Source organism: Hippocampus comes, unplaced genomic scaffold (genome assembly GCF_001891065.2).
Source record: "Hippocampus comes isolate QL1 unplaced genomic scaffold, H_comes_QL1_v1.1 scaffold12, whole genome shotgun sequence".
Lineage (NCBI taxonomy): Eukaryota > Metazoa > Chordata > Actinopteri > Syngnathiformes > Syngnathidae > Hippocampus > Hippocampus comes.
This window is the reverse complement of record NW_017805478.1, coordinates 329,935-351,699: the sequence shown is the minus strand read 5'-3', so window position 1 is coordinate 351,699 and position 21,765 is coordinate 329,935. Positions and strand designations below refer to the sequence as shown.

At 44.7% G+C, this 21,765-nt stretch overlaps 1 protein-coding gene across 1 annotated transcript; it reads left to right on the top strand.

Moving 5' to 3' along the window:
* The first annotated feature begins 7,649 nt into the window (after nt 1–7,649).
* Nucleotides 7,650–21,392, top strand: col9a2 (procollagen, type IX, alpha 2). The gene is made up of 32 exons (XM_019875603.1): nt 7,650–7,887; nt 9,557–9,631; nt 10,139–10,174; nt 10,274–10,336; nt 10,830–10,883; nt 12,141–12,176; nt 13,025–13,048; nt 13,170–13,223; nt 13,340–13,393; nt 14,963–15,013; nt 15,095–15,151; nt 15,386–15,439; nt 16,269–16,322; nt 16,454–16,507; nt 16,945–16,998; nt 17,081–17,134; nt 17,248–17,301; nt 17,393–17,446; nt 17,533–17,586; nt 18,264–18,308; nt 18,378–18,431; nt 18,514–18,567; nt 18,629–18,682; nt 18,776–18,847; nt 19,116–19,151; nt 19,262–19,306; nt 19,602–19,634; nt 19,778–19,924; nt 20,029–20,083; nt 20,169–20,357; nt 20,435–20,512; nt 20,782–21,392. Exons 1-32 carry the CDS (start codon nt 7,816–7,818, stop codon nt 20,985–20,987), a joined length of 2,076 nt encoding a protein of 691 aa, XP_019731162.1. The 5' UTR covers nt 7,650–7,815; the 3' UTR covers nt 20,988–21,392.
* The last annotated feature ends 373 nt before the right edge of the window (nt 21,393–21,765 follow it).

Genomic DNA, 21,765 nt, shown 5'->3' with positions numbered 1-21,765 from the left:
CACACTCCTGCAGCAGAGCTCCAGTCAGAACTTTCTGAACCGTTTGCACCCTCCCACTCTCTTGTTTTCTCCACTCTTACACTAAAGTTGTATCAGTGGCTTGAGAAAGTGAAGTACGTTTCCTGCAGAGAGAGTAAGTGTGCACTCCTTTCACGGCCTAAGTGATCAGTTTTTTACTCTCCAAATTGCATTTGAAAGTATGTTCTATTCGGTCAGTGCATTCAAGACATTACGACAATCAACAGAGGAATCAACACAAGATGGTTGAGAGAGTTGCCCGTCACCACATCGTGTTTTTTGCATCCTGTCATGAACGTTCCCGAAGAAGATGAAACAAACACTTGCTTTGCTCTCTCAAATGGCAGTTTGCACATAACATGACGGGAGTACCGCATGTCGGTTTCCATACTTTTTCAGCCATGCCTCCGCTGCCGTCCCAGAACTCTCACGGGCGATGAACATTCCACGCTGCCCTTGTGGTGTGAATGCTTCACGATGCAGCCACTTTGAGACCCGGTTTGAAGTCGGATCATCAGCTAATGTGGGTGTCGAGGCACAGCCAGTTCGTCGAACTCTCATCAAGCCAGCAGTGAATAGAGATATGTGAGCATCTAAAATATCTCTTTGTAGAAACTCATCAAACCTAAAATGACTCCAATAATTTATTGCAGTCACGTCCTGCAACACTTGATATCGCCCCAAGAAAGCCTACTAATGTAAGCAATATCCTTGCCAGGTGTAGTCATCAAATAATCAAATGTGACCTGAAGTATTTTCACAAAACTGCATGAATCTGGCAATTTGAATATGACCATCACAAGATGACTGAGGGGAGGATAAAAAAAAAACAACAACCCCCACCTAGATGATTCATGTGCATTCATGCTTTCATGTTTGAAACATAACCACATGTGAGCTTTTTAAGCATGCATGGAATAATATAGAAGATAAACAGGACTCTGCATAATTCCCTTGTATCCACAGGGATGCTAAAAAATGTTCGATTGAGATGAATAGAAACTCCAATGGTGGCTTACAGGATGAGGATGCGGGTACGAATCCGGGCTCAGGCCTGCCTTTGTGCAGATTGAACTTTGGTGTGACTATGCTCCATTGAAAAGGATTGAGAAATGACAAAAAAATGCATTGTCTGAAATTCGTAGTTCATTTTGGTAGGCTGTTCTAAGGAGAGCGAATTAAAAGATAAGACTGTAAATCCTGAACATGGTCAGGGATGACCACAGTCCATCCCACTGGACATCATCTGGATTTTCTCATGCATTCCAATTCTGCCAGTGGATGAAAGCGCAATTAAAGTGTTGTTACTCACTCACTTGTCTAATGGGGTAGTGGAAAAACTTCTGGTTCGGGCCCATACGGTGAACAAGCACCATAAATCCAGTCTCCCAGTGAGATAAAAATAAATGAAAGTCAGTTATTTGACTTAGTCAGAAACAAATGTTGCAAATGTTCACAGTGGACCCATCTGCTATTCTAGTCAAGTGGTCGGGAATATCCGCCGTGCGGTACAGCTTCACGCAGCCGGAGCCAACATTTCACGTCACACTGTAAACCGTCCTCGAAGGCAGACGGGAGAGAGCGGGAAAAACTGCGGGTTACTCTTCAGATTTTCTTTTCGTAGGGACTCAAAAACACCGAGCACCATCATCCCATGTCCGGAAAATCTGTCTGCATCATTAGATTTAAAGGTGACCGCCGCTTATGGCTCCGCCTGCCGGTACTTAACTGGCTTTCATGTGGGAACATACAAAGCATGACCCCTGATCCCTCACACTCCCGCGAGCGTTGTTCATTTTCTCGTCATCAACACCTGGGTGCAGTTTCCCGCTTTGCAACAATTCCCCACAGGAGGTGTGTATGTTTTGCCCGCGTCCATACATGCACTCTCGTCCTGAAGCTGTGACCGCTGGCGCTGATCGGTGCTCATCTCTCACCGTCTATTCATTGGAGCTTATGTTACAGCCCATCGTGTTTTATGCGGTGCCATTTGTTTTTTGGGGGTTTTTTTTTTTTTTTTGGTTCCTCTGTGTGCTTGTGGTTTGTTGAGAATCTTTGACTGCTCCTCTCCGATTGGTGGCATTTGTCCCCGATTCACTTCACCAGCTGCGCTCATTATTTAACCGCTGGGTTTTAAAAGGATGCCTTTGTGCCCGGCTATGGTTTGTCTTTGGTCCTGCGCTCATTATTTAACCGCTGGGTTTTAAAAGGATCCCTATGGTTTGTCTTGGGTCTTTCCTGTCTCTTGGGATCGATAATCTATAAGAGCGCTACGTTCAACCTTCGGACATTGTTGGGCAGTGTCCGATGTAGTACCAGAAGAGCTGACGGAAAGCTCTCAAACGAGAACAAGATATTCATGGCCAAGCGCCACGGACATGGAGGTGGAATGGAATGCTATTTGACGAGCAGACCTCAGGAGAGAGGTTCTGCACGAAGTGTACTGAATGTGGGAACCGTGGCGCAAGTGGAGACCACACTGACTAAAGAGCAGCTGCTGGTTCAGTCGTCAAGCATCAGTTCAGAGAAGAAAGCTATTCTGGATGAAGACGGCGGGTGATCATCCACGCCGCTCTAGTCCGATACAAATGCTGTCGGCGAAGCAAGACAAAGCGGAATCAGATTCCATCCAAGCCAAAGCCAATGAAACTGTGCAATGTGGAAGAACAAAAGTCATCATGCGGAACTTCAAAGCAGCGACCGTATGTGAGGGAAATTGGACGCGGCATAGAGCGAGAGAGAGCGAGAACATCTTTGATCGCTCATACAAAAGCAGCACGTCACTGTCACGCTTCAAACTAAAAATGTCCATAAACGGTCATGCAAACGACCATATTAAATCTGCCGAAGGTAAATTCACAGCAACGTTGTCGCTGATGCAGTAAGCCACCTGTGTTGTGCACCGTTTTAGGTCATCACGTGTCATGCTGCCAGCGGTGTGCATCACGAGCAGCGAGGTTTTCAATCCACCCGGCCGCGTGCGAGGAAAAGGTGTGTCCAAAGTGTCACTGACAAATGCTGAGCGTATGACCTCTGAAGGATACCGAGGAGAAAAAGGGCGGAATGAAAATTGGAAGATGAAAAGATGGATGATGAAGCCGGACAGCAGTCACCGAAGGGGAACGACGGTCAGAGAAAAGTCACCTCGAGACAAGCTGGCGAGGTGAGTGAAAGAGTTCGGGGGAATGCGAGAAGGACAAAAGCGACGTGGACAAAGGCACTGTTTTGGAGCGACACCAAAACGTTGAGGTGTGAAAGCGTTGTCGTGCAAGATCAGCCTTGGGGATTGAGTGAAAATCCTCCCGAAAGTAGCCAGAAGGGAATGAGGCGAGAAACGGGAAGCAGTGACGTTGCCGCATGCCATACTGACACCCTGGCTCACCCAAAGCGCCACTGACCACAGATGGCTAATGACCAGACCGCGCTTTTGCTTGATGTTTTCGTATTGCTCAATTTGTGAACAGCATGTCACTTGAATGAGTTCATGTGTTGCGAAGTACGGTTTGAATCGTCTTCAAAATTATGAGTCAGCATGAGCTCTGATGTGCCTCAACAAAAAAAAAAAAAAAAAAACCTCTAAAGGGGGATTATATGTCTTTTACAAGCGGGGGGTGAATAGTGCATCAGCATGAGCTCTGATGTGCCTCAACAAAAAAAAAAAAAAAAAACCTCTAAAGGCGGATTATATGTCTTTTACGAGCTGGGTGTGAATAGTGCATATTCCAACCCTGATGGTTTCCGTCTGGGACCGTTATTTGTCAAAAGTTCTGCAAAACTAATGGAGAGTGCTGATTGTTATGACTTTATAATCGGCATCGTAACGCTCGAGAGGAGTTCGAGCCAACCCAGATGAGTAAAGCTTTTGTCTGCTTTCTCCCTTAAGCCAAACTGAGTGTCCTTGGCAGGACTGACGCGTTCTACTATCATTTACGTAGGCAGTTATTATTGCATTTGCCAAATAGTTTTTGACAGATAAGCAAAAAAAAAAAAAAAAATGTTTTCCAAAAAAAAATAGAGACACTAAAAATAATACAGTCCTATCCAGATACGGCTGTCAGAAGGACGTAGAGCCGGACCAAAATGTATCAATCTTTGTCCCGGGGGAAATAAAATCAAATCAAAATCATAAACTCAAAGTCAAGGTTCGGTACTGGAGTGATTAGTCTCAAAAAAATAGTCTGACGGTTGGGGGTGTAGGTGGGGCTAATCATAAATGGAAGGCAAGTCTGTCTAAAATCTAGGGCACGCATTATAGTATCCCCCCCAAAAATGTTGTATTGGAGTTTCAAGAGACGACTGAAAAGACGCAGGCGGCAAACATTGAGTTCAAGTCCAGGTGCAATCTATTACTGGAGGGAGTAACACACAAGAGCAAAAGGGCAACGCTAAGTGACGATAGCCATACTGTATGTCACACACATGATGGATGAAAGGGAAAAGCTCTCCAATTTCAAGACTTGCCCCGGACGTTGACCATTTCTAAGTACAATCAACATTTAGTGTACAATATCTCAGGATGTCATGGTTTGTCACAATCAAAGTTTTGGTTCACGCTGACTTTGAAAATGCATCAAAGCTATCCGACCTCGTTTCAATGTATCCCGTTGACGATTTTACCCCGACAACGTTCACATTTCAAAGTCGCCATTTCACGTCATTCATTTTCCTTTCGCCGATTTTGATAACAACGGACGCCTTGATATGGCGCCTCACCTGTAACTGCAAGTCAACACTGTGATGTCTGTTTCCAAAGACCAATAAACAAGACTTCTATGATGTGGAATAAGTAGAAAATGTTTTTTTGCCTGATGAATCTCACACTGGGAGTTGTTGAAGGATTTTAAAGCCACAGCTTTAAACCAGACAACCTCTGAAGTGTTGTTTCTTTTTTTTCTTTCCGCTCACTCCAGATGAAATCAGCGTTTGATCTTTTTAAAGAAGTAAGAGGGATTCTGGGAAAGTGTGAGGTACATGCAATATCTGTTTACTGTTGTTATATTGTCTTGTGTTATGTCCAACTCCATTTCCGTTGTGTTTGGATGTATAATGTCTGATTAGCGGGTCACCTTGTCATATTTTGCTGCTGTGTTTCTTTTGAATTGCAGACTATATAAAAAAAATAATAATAATAACCCCGCCCACCAGTATAAAAGACCAGCATGAAAACGGGGCGTTAATGAAAGTATCAACAGATGTGATCAACAACCCAAGTGCACTTCGACTGCTTCAGGCATCATGGCTGACAACCTAATCATGTGTTTCCATCCGTTCAATCCCGATTGATTTTGCATGTCAATAGTGTAAGCCAAAACCCTCAATGGTTAAATTGATCTTCATGCCAGAATTCTAAGCATAAAAAAAAACCCAAATGAATATTTCATACCAGACAGATGAATATCCTCCACGTGTATCTCATCAGCCTGTCAATATGTGCCTCTTGACGGACTGTCGACCGGCTTTTTACTTTTGGGGGGCTGACTTCAGGTCTGCGGGGCCGGGCTCAAACGCTGCAGATTTGTTGACGGTCGCCTCTTTCTCACTTTGCCGTTATTTCTGACACCTTTCATCTGCACTCTAGAATACCATTGAGCTGTTTTGTTTTTTGTTTTTTTTTTCCTGCATGTGCCGTGGGTGAATTCATAAAAAGCTGACGTAATATTTTAAGTAAAGAACTAGCAATCGGATGAAGCTAAAATATCATTGTACGGGCTATTTTGGGCTTCACGCCATGCAAGTTTTTTTTTCCTTTTTTACATTTTGTTTACCTGTAATGATTTCATATGTACAGCAGAGGTCACTATTGAGCGACCAACATATTGTCAACACAGTTTGTGGCAATACACTCCTTGAGCTATCATCTGCCCATCACCAGTGTCAACAATTGGTAGATAAATACTGTTTTCTAAGCACTGGCAAGCAACAAAGAAGAACGTGAAAGGCACACTTTTGGATGCGGTGAAATCAGAACCTTTTTCACCTTGTGTTACGTCATCAGCGAATGCGAGGCTCCTTTTACCTGTTCACGTGACCTTTTCCGCTGGACACGGACCGCCCGAAACGAGACGTCATTTTCCCCTGGTCATGTGACAATGACGTATCTGACACGCTCCCCGAAATGAGACTTTATTTCCCATGCCCACTTTTACTTGACACAAACCATTGAAGCTTCACGTCATTTTGCCCATCACTATCGGTACCTTTTTGCCTTTTTGCTCTTTCGCATTTTTTTTTTTTGAATGCTTCCTTGCAATTGGGTCCCGAATCCTGCCAATCTTTACCATTCCCCAAATTAATTCCACCTCTATCACATAACATTTATTGAAGACATCGATATGGTGCCCCCCCCCCCCCCATCAAAAAAAAGTAAGATGACAGCGCACAACTGTCATACAAATAATGCCAGGCAGTTCAAAATCATTTTAATAAATGTTTGGTTAAAGAAAACAAAAACATTCCTTCTGGACCAAAGTTGACAGCACTGTATGTTATGTGAAAGCACAACTCAAGAAACTGTCATAATTCTCCAAAAAAATAAGTTGATTTGCTTTTAGATCATGAGATCCAAACTGTCATTGAACTGAGAGATAACCTCTCTGAATAGTTTTAAAGCAACTCAAGAAACGGACATTGCAATGTCACCGCCCTGAAGACAGATGTGTTCGTCTGTCCCCAAAAAAGATGACCCGCTCCCACAGAAGTTTGATAACAAACTAGGCAAGCAGACAACAAACACACATTTTGACCGAAGTGAATTTACGATCTATTTCCAGCTTCCCAAAAATGGAAATTGCCCTATCTGTCAGAAAATAGTGTGTCGTTGTGACTTTTGTGGCTTAACTATTCTGTCACTTTTCGAAAAAGTCATTGCTTACTAGAGGTCAAGTAAATTGTCACCAACGCTTGTTTGTGGGCCCAGTCAAACTACCATATTCGATATACCATGCAGGCCTATAAAACATACAATATGACAAAAATGGACTTTTAGGACAGCCACTAGCTACTTTTCTGACTGAGGAGAGGGCAACAATTGTGTTTTCTATAACAGAGGTCCCTCTCCAAACAGCACAAAGCACCTTTAAAACTTTTCAAGTTGGCTGTTTAATGATGAAGGCGATCAAGTGATGTGCGTTTTAAGAGCGCAATGTTTCCTCAGTCTCCTGTTGAGGCTCAGGCTGAAATATGTTGGATTTGCTGCCATCTAGTGGATCTCGAGAGAACTTCATGTTATTTTGTCGAACAACTTTAGGGGTCACTATCAGGTCATTTTGACATTGCAACTTGTTTGCGCTCAGGACTAACTGTAATTGGAGAAATGACCACTTGGTGTCAGTGTGTTTGCTTTATAGAAATACGAAAACAATCATTTCATTTAGCATTGAAATCTAAACATTGAAAGCCTGAATTTCACCTCGAGTTCCGTTTTCAGTCATCCAGCTCCTCAGGATTTGGGAGGAGCTTGCGTTGCTTTGAGAAAAATGTGTATACTTTCCATCAAATAACCAATCACGGCAGAAGATGCAATATGCGTTTCCTTGCTTCCTTCTAGGATGTCATCATTACACCCCTGCCTCCTTCTCACTCACTCCCCCCCCCCTCATCCACCCCTTTGTACCCTATCCTCCTGAGTTGGATTTTTTTTTTCTTGAGTGTGCACATACCCGCCACCCCACCCCCACACTTTCTCGGAGTTCGTTTTTACCCCATCACTCCCTCACTGCGTTGGCCTGGAAAGGAATAGGAGAGCAAGAAGAGAGGATTTGTTGAACCGAGGAGAGAGACCGACAGGGGAGAAGGACCATGGCTTCTCTCTCGGTCATGCTGAAGTCCTGGGTAATACTGCAGACACTGTGCCTGGTTCTGGCCCAAGTGGTAAGTGGACAGGGGGGGGACACCTGCTCCAAGCAACTTCTTTATGCTGAGCCGGGTGCCATTTGGTGGTGGGATTTTCTTAGGTTAGTGGGAGAGGTACTTGAAGTCCAAATGCCGCTATCGTATGTGATGTGGCGGGGTAGTCACCTGACTCCAGGTGAAAAGAAAGAGATGAGCATGAAATGGATTTTCTACTTTTCTACAAAGGACACGGGGGCCTTCATTTTTGTTGGGATTATTGCCGCTTTTGAACTCTCTTCTTGTCTCGGGCTTGAAATGGAGACCGTGATGGCTTCCTGCTGATGTTTTTCGACAAGATGTTCATTTTTCAAATCAAGAAACAAAATGCAATCCCCACCTTTTTTTTTCTTTCCTTTTTTCCCCTCAAATGAAAATCCTGTGGCAGTGGAGGATGGGAATCTCTGGGCAGTGGCACAGAGAAACAAAACAAACTTTGACTGCAAGGTGTTTAAAATGACACCCACATGCCATCTCTGTTGGATGTTTTTTTTTTGGTTTTTTTTTACAGTGGAGGAATCTGGAAATGTTTTTGTCCATTTTTCATTTTGAATCCCTTCAGTATTGGAATTTCGGATTAAAAGAAAGTCTCACCTGGAAAGCATGCCCACATATATGAAGACAAATGTTGTGGGTTCGGTGTGCCGTCTGAGTGACCCCTCCTCCCACATTACACTTTCGGTGCTTTGTACCCCGGCATTATTATTAATATTTCATCTTCTATTGTGTTTTATATATGAAAGGAATTACTGCCAACGGCACGAAACCTTCACAGAATGTATTCTGTGTGTGTTTATCATACACATTGTATCACCATTATTATTTTGAACATTTCATTATAGGATCATTTAATTGCAATTTATACTGTAAAACGCATTACCAAAATGAGATTGTAAAATGCGCATTTCTTTACTTGTGGAAAATGTCATCTAAATATACAACAGAACATTTTCTTATTGTGCTACTTTTCCATTCCGGCTCTCCTTTTTAAAGGCATAATTTATATTTTCAAAAATTCCATGAGTAGAATGTTTTGTTTTTTTTTTTTTTTTTGTCGTCCAAGAAATTAATTGGGTTGGTCAAAATGGAGAAAATGATCTTAATATATGTATGGTTCCTTTTAGAAAAAGAAAATGGATTCATGCAGATGTATCTAATCGCTTTGTACCCCGGCATTATTATTAATATTTCATCTTCTATTGTGTTTTATATATGAAAGGAATTACTGCCAACGGCACGAAACCTTCACAGAATGTATTCTGTGTGTGTTTATCATACACATTGTATCACCATTATTATTTTGAACATTTCATTATAGGATCATTTAATTGCAATTTATACTGTAAAACGCATTACCAAAATGAGATTGTAAAATGCGCATTTCTTTACTTGTGGAAAATGTCATCTAAATATACAACAGAACATTTTTTTATTGTGGTACTTTTCCATTTCGGCTCTCCTTTTTAAAGGCATAATTTATATTTTAAAAAATTCCATGAATAGAATTTTTTTTTTTTCTTGTCCAAGAAATTAATCGGGTTGGTCAAAATGGAGTAAATGCTCTTCATATATGTATGGTTCCTTATAGGAAAAAAAAAAAGATTCATGCAGATGTATCTAATCCATTTGTTCTCCTTTTATTCACCTTCAGAGGGGTCCACCTGGTCCTCAGGGCCAGGCAGGCCCACCAGGACCTTCTGGCACTCCTGGGTCGGACGGCATTGATGTGAGTATCTCCCCCGGTTTGCCCACCAGCTTTGCTACAAAGAGCATCATTGTGCTGGGGAAATACCAACCCAGTACATGAGTGCAGTCCTCTAATTTAACCGGTAGGGGGCTCTGCGAATGCAAACATTCCGAGCTATAAAGGAGCTCTGTTCCCAAGCAGAGAGGCGTCTTTGAGAAGGGCCCCCTGGCAGACCTGAGGGAAGGAGTCTGGGGTTGTGTCACAGTCATGTGATACATTTTGGGATATTTCAGGTTAGGAAAGCAATAGCTGCAGACTGGCAAAAAAAAAAAAAAATCCATCTTGAACGTTCCAATTTATATGCTTTGGGGTTGAGTCAATGTTCAATGTCTTCTTGAAACAGATATGAAATTCTTAAGCTTATGGTTAAACTTAAATGAAACTTATATCCATATATACACACACATATACGTCTATATGTATATGTCTCCTTTAATTGTTCATCACCTTTGCATTCCTTAATGATCAATACTCGTCTTTTTCAAGGGAGACAAAGGTCCACCTGGTCCCCCTGGTCCACCAGTAAGCACTCTCCTTTTTACATGATGAATACATGTAGAATTATGACTTCCATTTATTTTAAGTTGCCGCCTGTGTTTTTCTTTTGTTTTGATTTTTTAGGGACAAAAGGGAGAGCCAGGAGAGCCAGGTCCTGATGGTGCTCCGGGAGAGAACGGCATTGATGTGAGAACATGGGAAAGTGGACCGTTTCAATTTCGAGCCTTTCGGACTTTTGGTGGGGAGTCACATGATGAGGCCAACGGGTTGCACTTATGACGTCTCGTGTCTCGAGTAACGTTTGAATGGATATATGAATGCAAATGTTGTGTTTATCTTTTTAAAGGTATATCGAATTTAACGGTGAATGGCGAGTCTGCATGATTCAATTGCAACTAGGTTTGAGTGGAGTTGGTGGAAGCGCCTTGTTTATCTGCATGTGTCGCATGCTCACTTGCTAACTGAAGTGCGTTCGCACACATACGCGAGGTCTTTTGAGCGTTTGCTCCTAATCCTCTTTGGAATCTCAAATCTCCTGCTTCTTTCCTAATTACCTCCTGGACTCGTGTCAAGTTGAATCAAATGTCTGATGATTTCAATGTGAATTCACGCCTCATGTAGCAAAGCGAGTGGCTGACCTACGTGCGCATTTTCTTCATCTTTTTCTCTCCATCGGCAGGGTTTGATTGGCGCAAAGGGCGATCGAGGTGCCGTGGGAAGCCCTGGCCCAAAGGCAAGTTTTGCCATTCACTGCTGTTGGATGGATGAAAATATATATATAAAAAAAACTTCCTTTAAATCTTTCATAACTTTGAAATTCACTCGTGACTCTAGAAAAGGTGTCCCCGTTGGAGTATTTGATGAGAACTGCTGATTCTGATTTACTGGCGCTACATTTAATGATGCTCGTTAAGGCGTTTCAAACTTTGGCTGCTGCTGGGCGATCGGATTTATAGCAGCTCATATCCATATATAACACCAATCTGCAAAGTAACCCGAATAGCTGACACATTAATCAGTTGAAGTACATTGTGAAACATAAAAAAAAAGCATCCGAAATGTAATGGAGTGGAAGTATCTAGGTTTGAGTGGAGTTGGTGGAAGCGCCTTGTTTATCTGCATGTGTCGCATGCTCACTTGCTAAATGAAGTGCGTTCGCACACATACGCGAAGTCTTTTGAGCGTTTGCCCCTAATCCTCTTTGGAATCTCAAATCTCCTGTTTGTTTCCTAATTACCTCCTGGACTCATGTCAAGTTGAATCAAATATCTGATGATTTCAATGTGAATTCACGCCTCATGTAGCAAACCGAGTGGCTGACCTACGTGCGCATTTTCTTCATCTTTTTCTCTCCATCGGCAGGGTTTGATTGGCGCAAAGGGCGATCGAGGTGCCGTGGGAAGCCCTGGCCCAAAGGCAAGTTTTGCCATTCACTGCTGTTGGATGGATGAAAAAATATATATAAAAAAAACTTCCTTTAAATATTTCATAACTTTGAAATTCACTCGTGACTCTAGAAAAGGTGTCCCCGTTGGAGTATTTGATGAGAACTGCTGATTCTGATTTACTGGCGCTACATTTAATGATGCTCGTTAAGGCGTTTCAAACTTTGGCTGCTGCTGGGCGATCGGATTTATAGCAGCTCATATCCATATATAACACCAATCTTCAAAGTAACCCGAATAGCTGACACATTAATCAGTTGAAGTACATTGTGAAACATAAAAAAAAGCATCCGAAATGTAATGGAGTGGAAGTATAAATAGGCAGTGAAGTGAAATACCGGGTGCGGCGTTGGACGTAAGTAATTCACGACGGCACGGAAATTGGAAAATGGTCATTGCTGCTCTTAATTTTCAGCAGGATTACATTACGAATGCGCCTCGGCTGCGGCGTTGCATTTCATACGATCACATCAGATTTGAATGATACAGTCCGTTTGGTGCACTTTTAATTGTGTTACTTCTTATCATTGCCTTCTCATCTACAGGGTCAGCCTGGGTTAAGTGGTGAGCCTGGCAGACCTGTAAGTATACGTTGATTATGCGGGCATTGCTAATGACGAAGCAGTTGTACCCGACAAACAACAAATATGGTCCGGGTAATCTTCAAATGATAAATAGGCCAACCGTGAAGAGAGAGGTTGGAATCAAAGACAATTTCAAGAGAAGCTGCAGACTGAATTTCATTTCTTTTTTTTGGGGAGCAGAGAGGCATGCCGAGATCACAATCGTGTTTATGTACTGAAGAGCCGTTCATGCTCTGAACTGTTATGAATAGAAGATTGGATGAGTTGTACTTTTTTTTTTTCAATACTTGAAACCTTTTTTGTGGATTACCTGATGTGACCCAGACTCTCCCAGCCTGCACATAAATTGAGTATGAGACCCTTGCTCGAGATGGATTAGAACTTCAATTCCAGCGTTTCCTCTGGTTGAACTGTAACACGGTTTATAACCTGTAGGGGGGGCTGCGTCTCCATCGAGCTGACACTTATTAGCACAGCCCAAACCTCAGTTCCGGAGTCATTCAATGTCATGGTCGAACAAAGAAGGGCTGGGGAGTGAGTGGTGCAAGGCAGAGAGACACAAAATGTTGTGCCACGGGCTGTCCTTCCCGCAAGAAGGCTCACATACTTAATTGCATCGTCTATAATTAATTACAACGCGAAATAAACAGCAAATGTAAACCGACCGAAGGTTTATCCTTCATGCCGGAACTCAGCAGTCATTACTGATTTATTAGACGACAGCGGCCTTCCTTCCTTTGAAAGTTATTAGGGTATGTAGAGAATCGATAAAATAGGAGCGGTAGAAATTTGATGTCACTTGTCGGAAAACTCTTTGACCACTTGTGCTTCTTATTCACACACAGGGACCGGGCCTCCCAGGACTCGCAGTACGTTTCTTGTTTACTAGATTGACTTTTGGCATCTTTTTATACCTGTGGATATAGTTGTTGTTTTTGTTTTGTTTTTTTGTGGGCTGAAAAGATTTGATTGTGTCAATGAATTATTCAGGGGGCTCCGGGGCCAATTGGGCTTCCTGGTGAAATCGGACCAACCGGACCAAAGGTCAGCATAATGAGCACAAAACATTGTCACACTTTTTAAAGTGAACAAACACCAAGCTCATCTTTGGGATTCCCCCCCCCCCCCCCCCCCTCCACCTTCTTTTTTTTCCTTAATAGGGTTTGATGGGACCGCCTGGGCCTCCAGGGCTTCCTGGGCCATCAGGCAAGCCAGTAAGTCTTGAGTCTTTGTTTTGTGCTTCTCACTATTTTAAATCGGCAAAGTGGATTTTTGTAAAATGTGTAATCCAAGTCGAGGTCCAAATTGTAAGTTATCCAAGACGTCATCATTGGAGATTTGTTTACCAAACTTGTTCAGGTGAGGGACAAGATGGGAAATTCATCTGAGCCATTGCACAAAGTTTGGAATGTCCTGAAGAAGAAACCGCTGTTGTACTGGGTAACAGAGGTCAAAAGGGTAAAATAGCAACCGTTAATGACAGAAACAAATTTGTGTGAGCTGGAAACAAAGACGCACACACAAAAACCCCCGAGAATGTAGGAGTATACAAGTATCACAATCTACTGTTTATCCAAGACTTCATGAACTAAGAGGCATCCACCAGCAGATGCAAACCACTCATTAACAAAAGCAATGCCAAAGGCCAAGCTGGAACTTGTACAAAAATGTCCAGACACAACACTCAAAAAGTTCTCAGAGAAAGCTTTATTAAGGAAAAGATGAATCTTTTGTCCAATTCAAATGTACCGTCAAAGCTCCACACGTTGAAACTCGGTGGAGGTCATGCCATGGCTGTGACTTGCACGGTTTCTTCTGGGAAAGGCAAATGTGTTTAGCACACTCACTGCTGTGTAAAAATGCCCCATACGGGCACAACGCCGTGAATCTTGCATGTGTCCCTGCAGAGAAAGCACTGAAATATCAACAGTTTGGAGTTGAAGGCTTTCAAGTGTATTTTCTACGGGTAGATGTACTCTCCCGTATGCGTTCGGGGGAGTGGAGGGGTTGTCTTCAATGAGTGATGTTTCCGGCTCAGGGGAGTGTATTTGTTTAGCTTTCGTGCTATCTTCGGGTAAATACCCCCATTCCCCAAACATACACCTTCCATGAAATCTGTGGGCTGTCTCCCCTGACTGTAGCAAAAATACATCGGCCTCATTGGAGATATTTTACCTCCGAACGCAAACTATAAACAGAGAAAAGGAAAGATGGAGAAGAGGTAGATAGTTCTCAGCTCGCATGAGCAACTCTGACAACTAACCGGGTAGCTAGTACGAGTTCCAGGCCAGTGCCCAGCACCAGTTCTTTCTTTTTCCACCACTCGCTCTCACTCCGGTTCTTGAAACCGGTCCTTAAACTGGACCCAGTTATTTGTCGGGCTAGATTCCGACACCAACAATGATAAGGGGACGGTGGGCGGGGTTATCATGACGATCGCAGATGTAGATGAATTACTGCCTGGACGCAGGCAAGTTTTGCACAAACCGTTGAGCGGTGAACTCCGGCACAATTGTTTCCCACCAGAAAGCGATGGCGGATGTGCCCGGATCGCATGCGATCACCGAGTCGCCGCCAGCCTCGTGATCATCTCCAATGATTAAGAAAAATAGAAGCGCTCCTACTTGCCTCTTTGCCGGTGGAAAAAGCAAACGCGTTTTTCGTAAGAACTTGTTAAGCACCAAGTAAGAACGGCGCTGGCCCTGGCGCCCAACCGGCACCGAGTTTGTTTTGCTGGAAAAGGGGTAATAGTCCATTTGTCTGTCTGTGACTTATCTATCTAGGGCCCACCAGGGAAGTTCATTGGTGGAGAAGAAGGAAGTGCCGACTTCCAGGTAAGACCCAGAAGCTCAAAATATATTGTCAAAGATGTCTTGACGGAGTAGGATTGACAAATGTCCCTCTCTCCACAACAGTGTCCTCTGAACTGTCCAGCAGGACCTAAGGGCCCGCAGGGACTTCAGGGAGTCAAAGTGAGTGTCCCGCTTCGCTGTTTCATGTTTCAGGACTGTGCCAAGGCCAAAACATTGCAAACATGTCGGTCTAACATTCAAGTCCTGTTGGTGCAACCTCATCTGTTGGATACCTTCAATCACTGCACTGCTTCGCTCCAATGGCATTAGACTTTAACTGCAGGAAAAAAAACAAAAAATCTAATTTGTCATATTTACCCCCTTGATTGGATGTCTTTTGCGCTTTCTCTGTAGGGTCACAAAGGACGACCCGGTGTTCTCGGAGACTCCGGCAGTATTGGAAAACAGGTAGGCCACACAATCTCTCATGTTCATCTTGCACAGTTTCACATTCTCCTCCAACATTCAGAACCAGCAGAGGCAAGGATTAGTTGGCATGAAGCCACCCCGAGGCACATGACTGGCGCTAACCTGGCCCTGCTAGTCGGACCTGGCCGTGCAGTTAGCGTAAGGGTGAGCGGGATTAAAGGGCGGTGAGGAGCCAGATACTCGAGCGGGAGGATGAGCTAGTCAGGGTTCGTCTGCTCACCTCACCTTTGCTGAATTAAAGCAGATCTAACGAGCACACTGCGGAATCTTGGGGAGAAGCAAGTCAGACAGCAGGAATTAGTCTGTGAGAAGTCTGCTGGCGACAAATAAATGATGAACTTGTTCATGGAGCTCCCTCCCCGATCGTGCAAGCTAATGTCTTAGACTCCTGGACATACTGTGATGTTGCTCTGTCTTCAAAAAGATGCTTGTCAGGAGTTGGTCAGACTCGATTGTAGGATAGACTCCATTTATATGACAGAAATAGCTTCAATAAAGTTTCAGCTAGCTCGCCTCAGCATAAACAGTAAGTTAGTCTCTTTTCAGAGCTAGTCATGTGTCCCATCCCGAGAGCATGCAGGTTGCGTTTATAAATTGGAACCGGGAACCGTTTGACGAGTTTCAAAAGCTGCATTGAGTTGATTTGGGGACCTTCCTAATGCCTGCTGTGTGTCTTTTCAATCATGCCAGCCAGCTAACGCTTGAAAAGAGCAACTTTTTTTTTCTTCGTCAATAAGGCTCGAGCCTGTTTGTTGTTCTTCTATGCGTACTCAAGAAAAACAATTCAATCTTTTCTCTCCTACTCCAGGGAATCAAAGGAGAAGTGGGCCTCTCTGGAGAGCAAGGCATTCCGGGACCTTCGGTATGACAATCATAGTTTGTGTCACGTACTCGCTTATTCTGACTGAAGTGATCGGTTGGAGTGGCTGGCTGCCTTTGTTCTGGGTAGACGGTCAACTTTGTTCTTACTTTTGATTTTTTGTGCATATATAGGGTCCAATGGGTGTGAGAGGTTATCCAGGAATGATGGGTCCAAAAGGAGAGGCGGTGAGAAATAAAACTTGTCTCATGTTGACACAACTTTATTGTCCACTTTATCTTTCGAGGCAAGGCTGTTCTCATTTTTTTTGAAGAGTTCCAAGTCGGTGTAGTACAGTTGGACTTGCTATACAAACATCATCCATTACCAGCAATGGGGACATATGGAAATGATGCCACTGCACATCCCTCGCCTCCTCTAATGAGTCGGGGTTATCTGGGTCCGCCGTGTCTCCATATGTAGTTAATGATCCTCTGTAGCAATCTGTCTTACCGTTAACATTCGCTGTGTTAGCCAAGTTAGCGCCAAAGCCAAAACGGCCCCTCATTTTCTTTGCGACTCCCATTAGTGGATTGAGCTCAGCACTAATTGCCCCTTCATCATGATGAAGAGGAGGCGACCATGATCTCAAGCGATTAAGAGCACTTTTTGTGCTTTTCCGTAGGGACCTCGTGGTTACAAGGGCATCAACGGACCTGTAGGGATACCCGGACCTCCGGTAAGAACCCACACAAGCACAGGTTTGTGTTGACATCGAAAAAGATGATGCACTCTATTTAGGTAACCCATTTGACTTTCAGGGTGAGGAGGGTCCTCAGGGTTCGCCCGGAGAGGCAGGAGACAAGGGGGATAAAGTGAGTGACCTTCCGCATGATGTTCAGTGAATATTGTCGTCGTTTAAAAAAAAAAAGTGTGATCCTGAGGTTTGATTTGAATACATTAACATTCATTTGCTTTCCTCCCGCAGGGCAGCCGTGGTATCCAGGGCCCACAGGGTGCAGTTGGCAAGAAAGGAGACAATGTGAGTTGGGGTTTTTTTGGCGTTTTTGCACCTGAGTCAGTTGAAACAATGTCATACTGTGCTAAATGAAGTCCACCCTCGTCATTTTCAGGGCCTGCCTGGCATCGATGGAAAAGACGGCACACCGGGCATTCCGGGAATCAAAGTAAGGCTTACGCGCGGTTGCCGTGATAGGAAGCTCGATGGTGCAGGGAACAATTTTTTTTCATTCTCACTTTCATCTTTTGGCAGGGTGGACCCGGCCAAGCTGGGATGCCAGGTCCTCCTGGGCCTCAGGGAACAGCGGTGAGTGATTCATAACGGCAAAGTCATGAAAGGCACGTCCAAAACCAGATTGTCCGCAAATGTTCATTGTCATGCAGGCCACGTAGGCAATGGTGGCAACGTTTCCTTCCCAAATCAACAACGGCAGAACACAAGCAGGGGATGCCAGCAGGAGGCAGCTGGCATATTTTCATATTTTGCTTTTTTCTTTTCCGGGCTCTCCTCCAGGGTAACGGTGACCCTGTGACCTGAGTTGTTCCAGAATCTAAACTCCCCCGAGACAGCCTTCCCCCCTCCCGTGACATTGTGATTTATCACAATAAAACCGGTAGCTAGTCACGTTTGCGTGCGTGCCGCTCTGACTCAGGGGTAATGGAGCATGGGATGCAAGCTTTTGCTGTGTGGTCATTGCAGTCACACTGCTGCAAACACCGTGATGTGATGCCGCGATGCATATCGCAATAATAAGCTGCACCGGAATACACGGCAGAGTCACTGCGAGGAACCCGCTCCAAGGTTTTATGCTAAACCACGAGTTGACGTGGGGAATTCATTTCACTGACGTGATGATAGTCACACCCGTCAAATAGTTTTGAATTAACCGCGTGTTGCAAGAGCGCGGCGCGGCAGGACACCTAAGGCATGGGTTAACCTTCGATTGAATGTCGATTGTTGCATTTTCTCATTTGTGTCGATAGGGATTGCCCGGTAGTCCCGGTGCCAAGGGTGGCCCTGGAGTTAAGGTAAGATTGCCATTTTACACGCACGGTTCATTTTGTGCGGCCAACATCTCCTTCTCTGTCTCTTGTTAGGGAGAGCCTGGACCCAGGGGTCTTGCTGGCTTACCTGGCGCTCCTGGACCTCTGGTAACACATGAGACAAAACAGCATCTTTGAATACATTACGACGGTGGTCTTATGCTGTACACCTAAAATGATTTGTTGCTAGGGCGAGCCTGGCGTTCCTGGTGAAGCTGGTATGGCAGGAGTTCCTGGTCCCAAGGTAACGATCTCAATTTATTGCATTGGCAATGCAAGATACTCACCTCTATCTGCAACTCCAGGGAGACAGAGGTCAGCGCGGACCAGTGGGCCCTCAAGGAATCGTCGGGAAGTCTGTAAGCTGCATGTTTGCTTTGCCTTCAGTTTTGATTTTATTGTATTTTTTTTTTAAATCAAGTAACAGTTCATCTGTGATATATGATTGATAGGGAGGCAAAGGAGAGAGAGGGCCAATGGGTGTTCCAGGTGCTCAGGGCCTGAGTGGAACCACAGGAGACAAGGTGCGGTGGGAAGCATCTGCGTCACATAACAGATGTGTCCTTTAGGGGGCAGTGTTTATCCGTGAGTAAAGTCACGGCTCAGAGTAAAAAAAACGAGAACATGAGGCAGCACGATTTGTCATCTTCACATCTGTCCTTATCATCCTTTTCTTCACCAGAAGGTCACGTCTTCCTACCTGGTTTCACTTTATCTGCGTTGATCATTTGCTTGAATCAATCCTTACATTTAAGAAGACATGTATTCAAATCTTGAAACATCTTATTTCAGGGATTCCAAGGGAAAGGCGGGGCAAAGGGAGACATCGTGAGTAGCAGTTATGCTGACTTAGTGCTCAGAAAGTATAGCAATATGCAGATGAGCATGTATAAATATTTGCTGTGGTCTAACATGCCCTCACGCTCTTTTCATTCAAGGGTGACCCAGGTGTTGAGGGATTAGCTGGCGAGAAAGGCGAAAAGGTAAGGAAGCAATTAGAGCTCAGTTGAACAATGCTTCAAGCTGAAAAGAGGGGGAAACATTCCGAAGTAACACTTGTAGGAATTTGATGTTAAAGGTCAGTCATGTCTCAAGGTAGCCTTGAGAATAACAGAAATGGCTCTCCCAAAGTTAGAATGAAGAATAAAACTACTCGTGACAAGGAAAAATTGGACTTTGAAAAGATGTGAACTTGTTACGTTCGCTCTTCGATTGGCGCCAAGCCATGTGGAACCTTTTTTTTTTTTTTTACATCAATGCTTCTTTTTGCTTTGGCAGGGTTTGTCTGGAGAACCTGGACCTAAAGGACAGGTCAGCTTTGTTTCAGAAATATTTCTAGAATATGAATGATGAAAGATCACACTGAAGAGTGCTATCGTTGCTCTTTTTTGCGTCACTTCACTCGTTGCACGTACCTGACGCCAATTCACTCAACATTGGGGGTCTTCTTGCAGCAAGGAGTGAGGGGCGACCCCGGACACAACGGTCCAACGGGAAACCCCGGGAAACCGGGTGACCAGGGACCTGCTGGACTACCTGGTCCCAGAGGACTGAACGGAGTGCGAGGTGTGCCTGGCATGCCGGGCATTCAGGGGTCGCCGGTGAGTCCACTTCAATTTTCTTGGCACTAAATGCCAACACTTACGACGCACGCAGGCAAGCGTTTGCGACATAAAGACACACATTTGGATCTTCTTCTCTTCAGGGACGGGACGCATCTGACCAGCACATTATTGAAGTTGTGCTGAAGATGTTGCAAGGTGGCCAGTTACACGTTTGCCATTGAGATGACTTTCGCCGCAAATGACCGACATAAATAAACTAAACAAGCGTGTTTTGGGGTAGAGAAACTAGCGGCAGTGGCCATGAGTGCCAAGAGGGCTGTGCTTGGTGGAGCTGGTGTTATGGGACCCCCTGGCCCTCCTGGACCTCCGGGACCACCTGGCCCCCAGGGAGCTCACGGTCTACCTGGTTCGAGGGGCATTCCTGGCATGATTGGAGCTCCCGGACAGATTGGAAACACAGGCCTTAAAGGTAAAAAAAATAAAGTCCCGACAATTGATTATTGACCAGGGCACATCCGAGTCTATTTTCTTTCTTGTCATTGCCAGGAAAGAGAGGGGCTCAGGGTGACAGAGGAGATCCTGGCAAACCCCACGGGGGGCAAGGGGGGTGGGGGGGCTGCTCTCGCCACCAGAGAGTCTACTTAAGGGCATTTCAAAAGCATCATTAACTTTAGTCATTGAACAGATGCTCTGGAGTGATAAGGATTTCAACAGCGGAATCTAATTGAAACTGTGGAGAACGGCCTGCCGCATAACCATACGCCCACACGCAGTCCTCATGTCATCGAAATTCCACATGTAGTTGGAGGATATTAGCCAATGAGGGATCATGCTAACCCAAGCGGCCATGAACAATGCGGTAAACGACCGACGCTTGCTTGTTGCCCGCTCAGGTCCTCCCGGTGTTGACGGCGTGGCTCGAAACGGCAAGCCTGGCGAGAGAGGCCCTCAGGGAGCAGCCGGCGAAGCCGGCCGTCCCGGTAAGGCGGGTCCGCAAGGCCTCCCGGGCTTTTGCGAGGCCGCAATGTGTCTGGCCGCGTCGGCGTACACCTCTCCGAGACTACAGGAGGCGGGAACCATCAAAGGACCCAACATTTAGAATTTTCTCTCCGTTCACCAAGTTCATGACAATGGGGAGGGAGAGAAGGACAGAGACCACTCTTCTCACTTGAACACCATAAGCAAAGGGGTGGGGGGGGAGTACGTTGACAGGATGTACACCCTCCCCCCCTTCCCCCTCCCTTTTTTGAGATAGACAACCCGATGGGAGTTCTCTCTCCTTAATCCCTGACATCACAATGACAACAGCAGGTCACAGCCACCCACATCCATCTGAATTCTTCTCGGGAACACGTGCATCTCCGTGAGATGAGAGGACTTGACGGCAAAGTAGAAAGTACGTTGGCGCCACGGTTTTATAGATGTAATATGTTGCGATTAGTTAGTTAAAACATCCTGCCTCTCATGCGAAATCACATCTGGCAAATAAATGCCTCGGAAGGGGGCGGGGGAAAAAAGAAAAACGACGCAAAGGACTCATGAATCCGAAATGTACTCTCAGTACAATACCTTTGTCACCTGTATTATTGCCAATTGTAAGCTTGAGCGAAATCCCTCATTCACCCCCCCGTGCGCCCGCTTCTATCCTTTCTCCATTACCCGCTTTCTGCCCAAGTCTCATTTTAGAAACTAACGACTGCTTTATCTCTTCCTCTTGTTGCCTGGCAACGGCATATCCCAACGGGCACTCCCATCTCCCACAATGCAGTGCTGTAAATCTTTGTAAATGTGTGTTGATTATTATGTAGCGAAAAAGGAATGGGTTACGATATGCGCCGATCAAGAATCCAGAGATTAATCGCATTTTCAGAAATAAT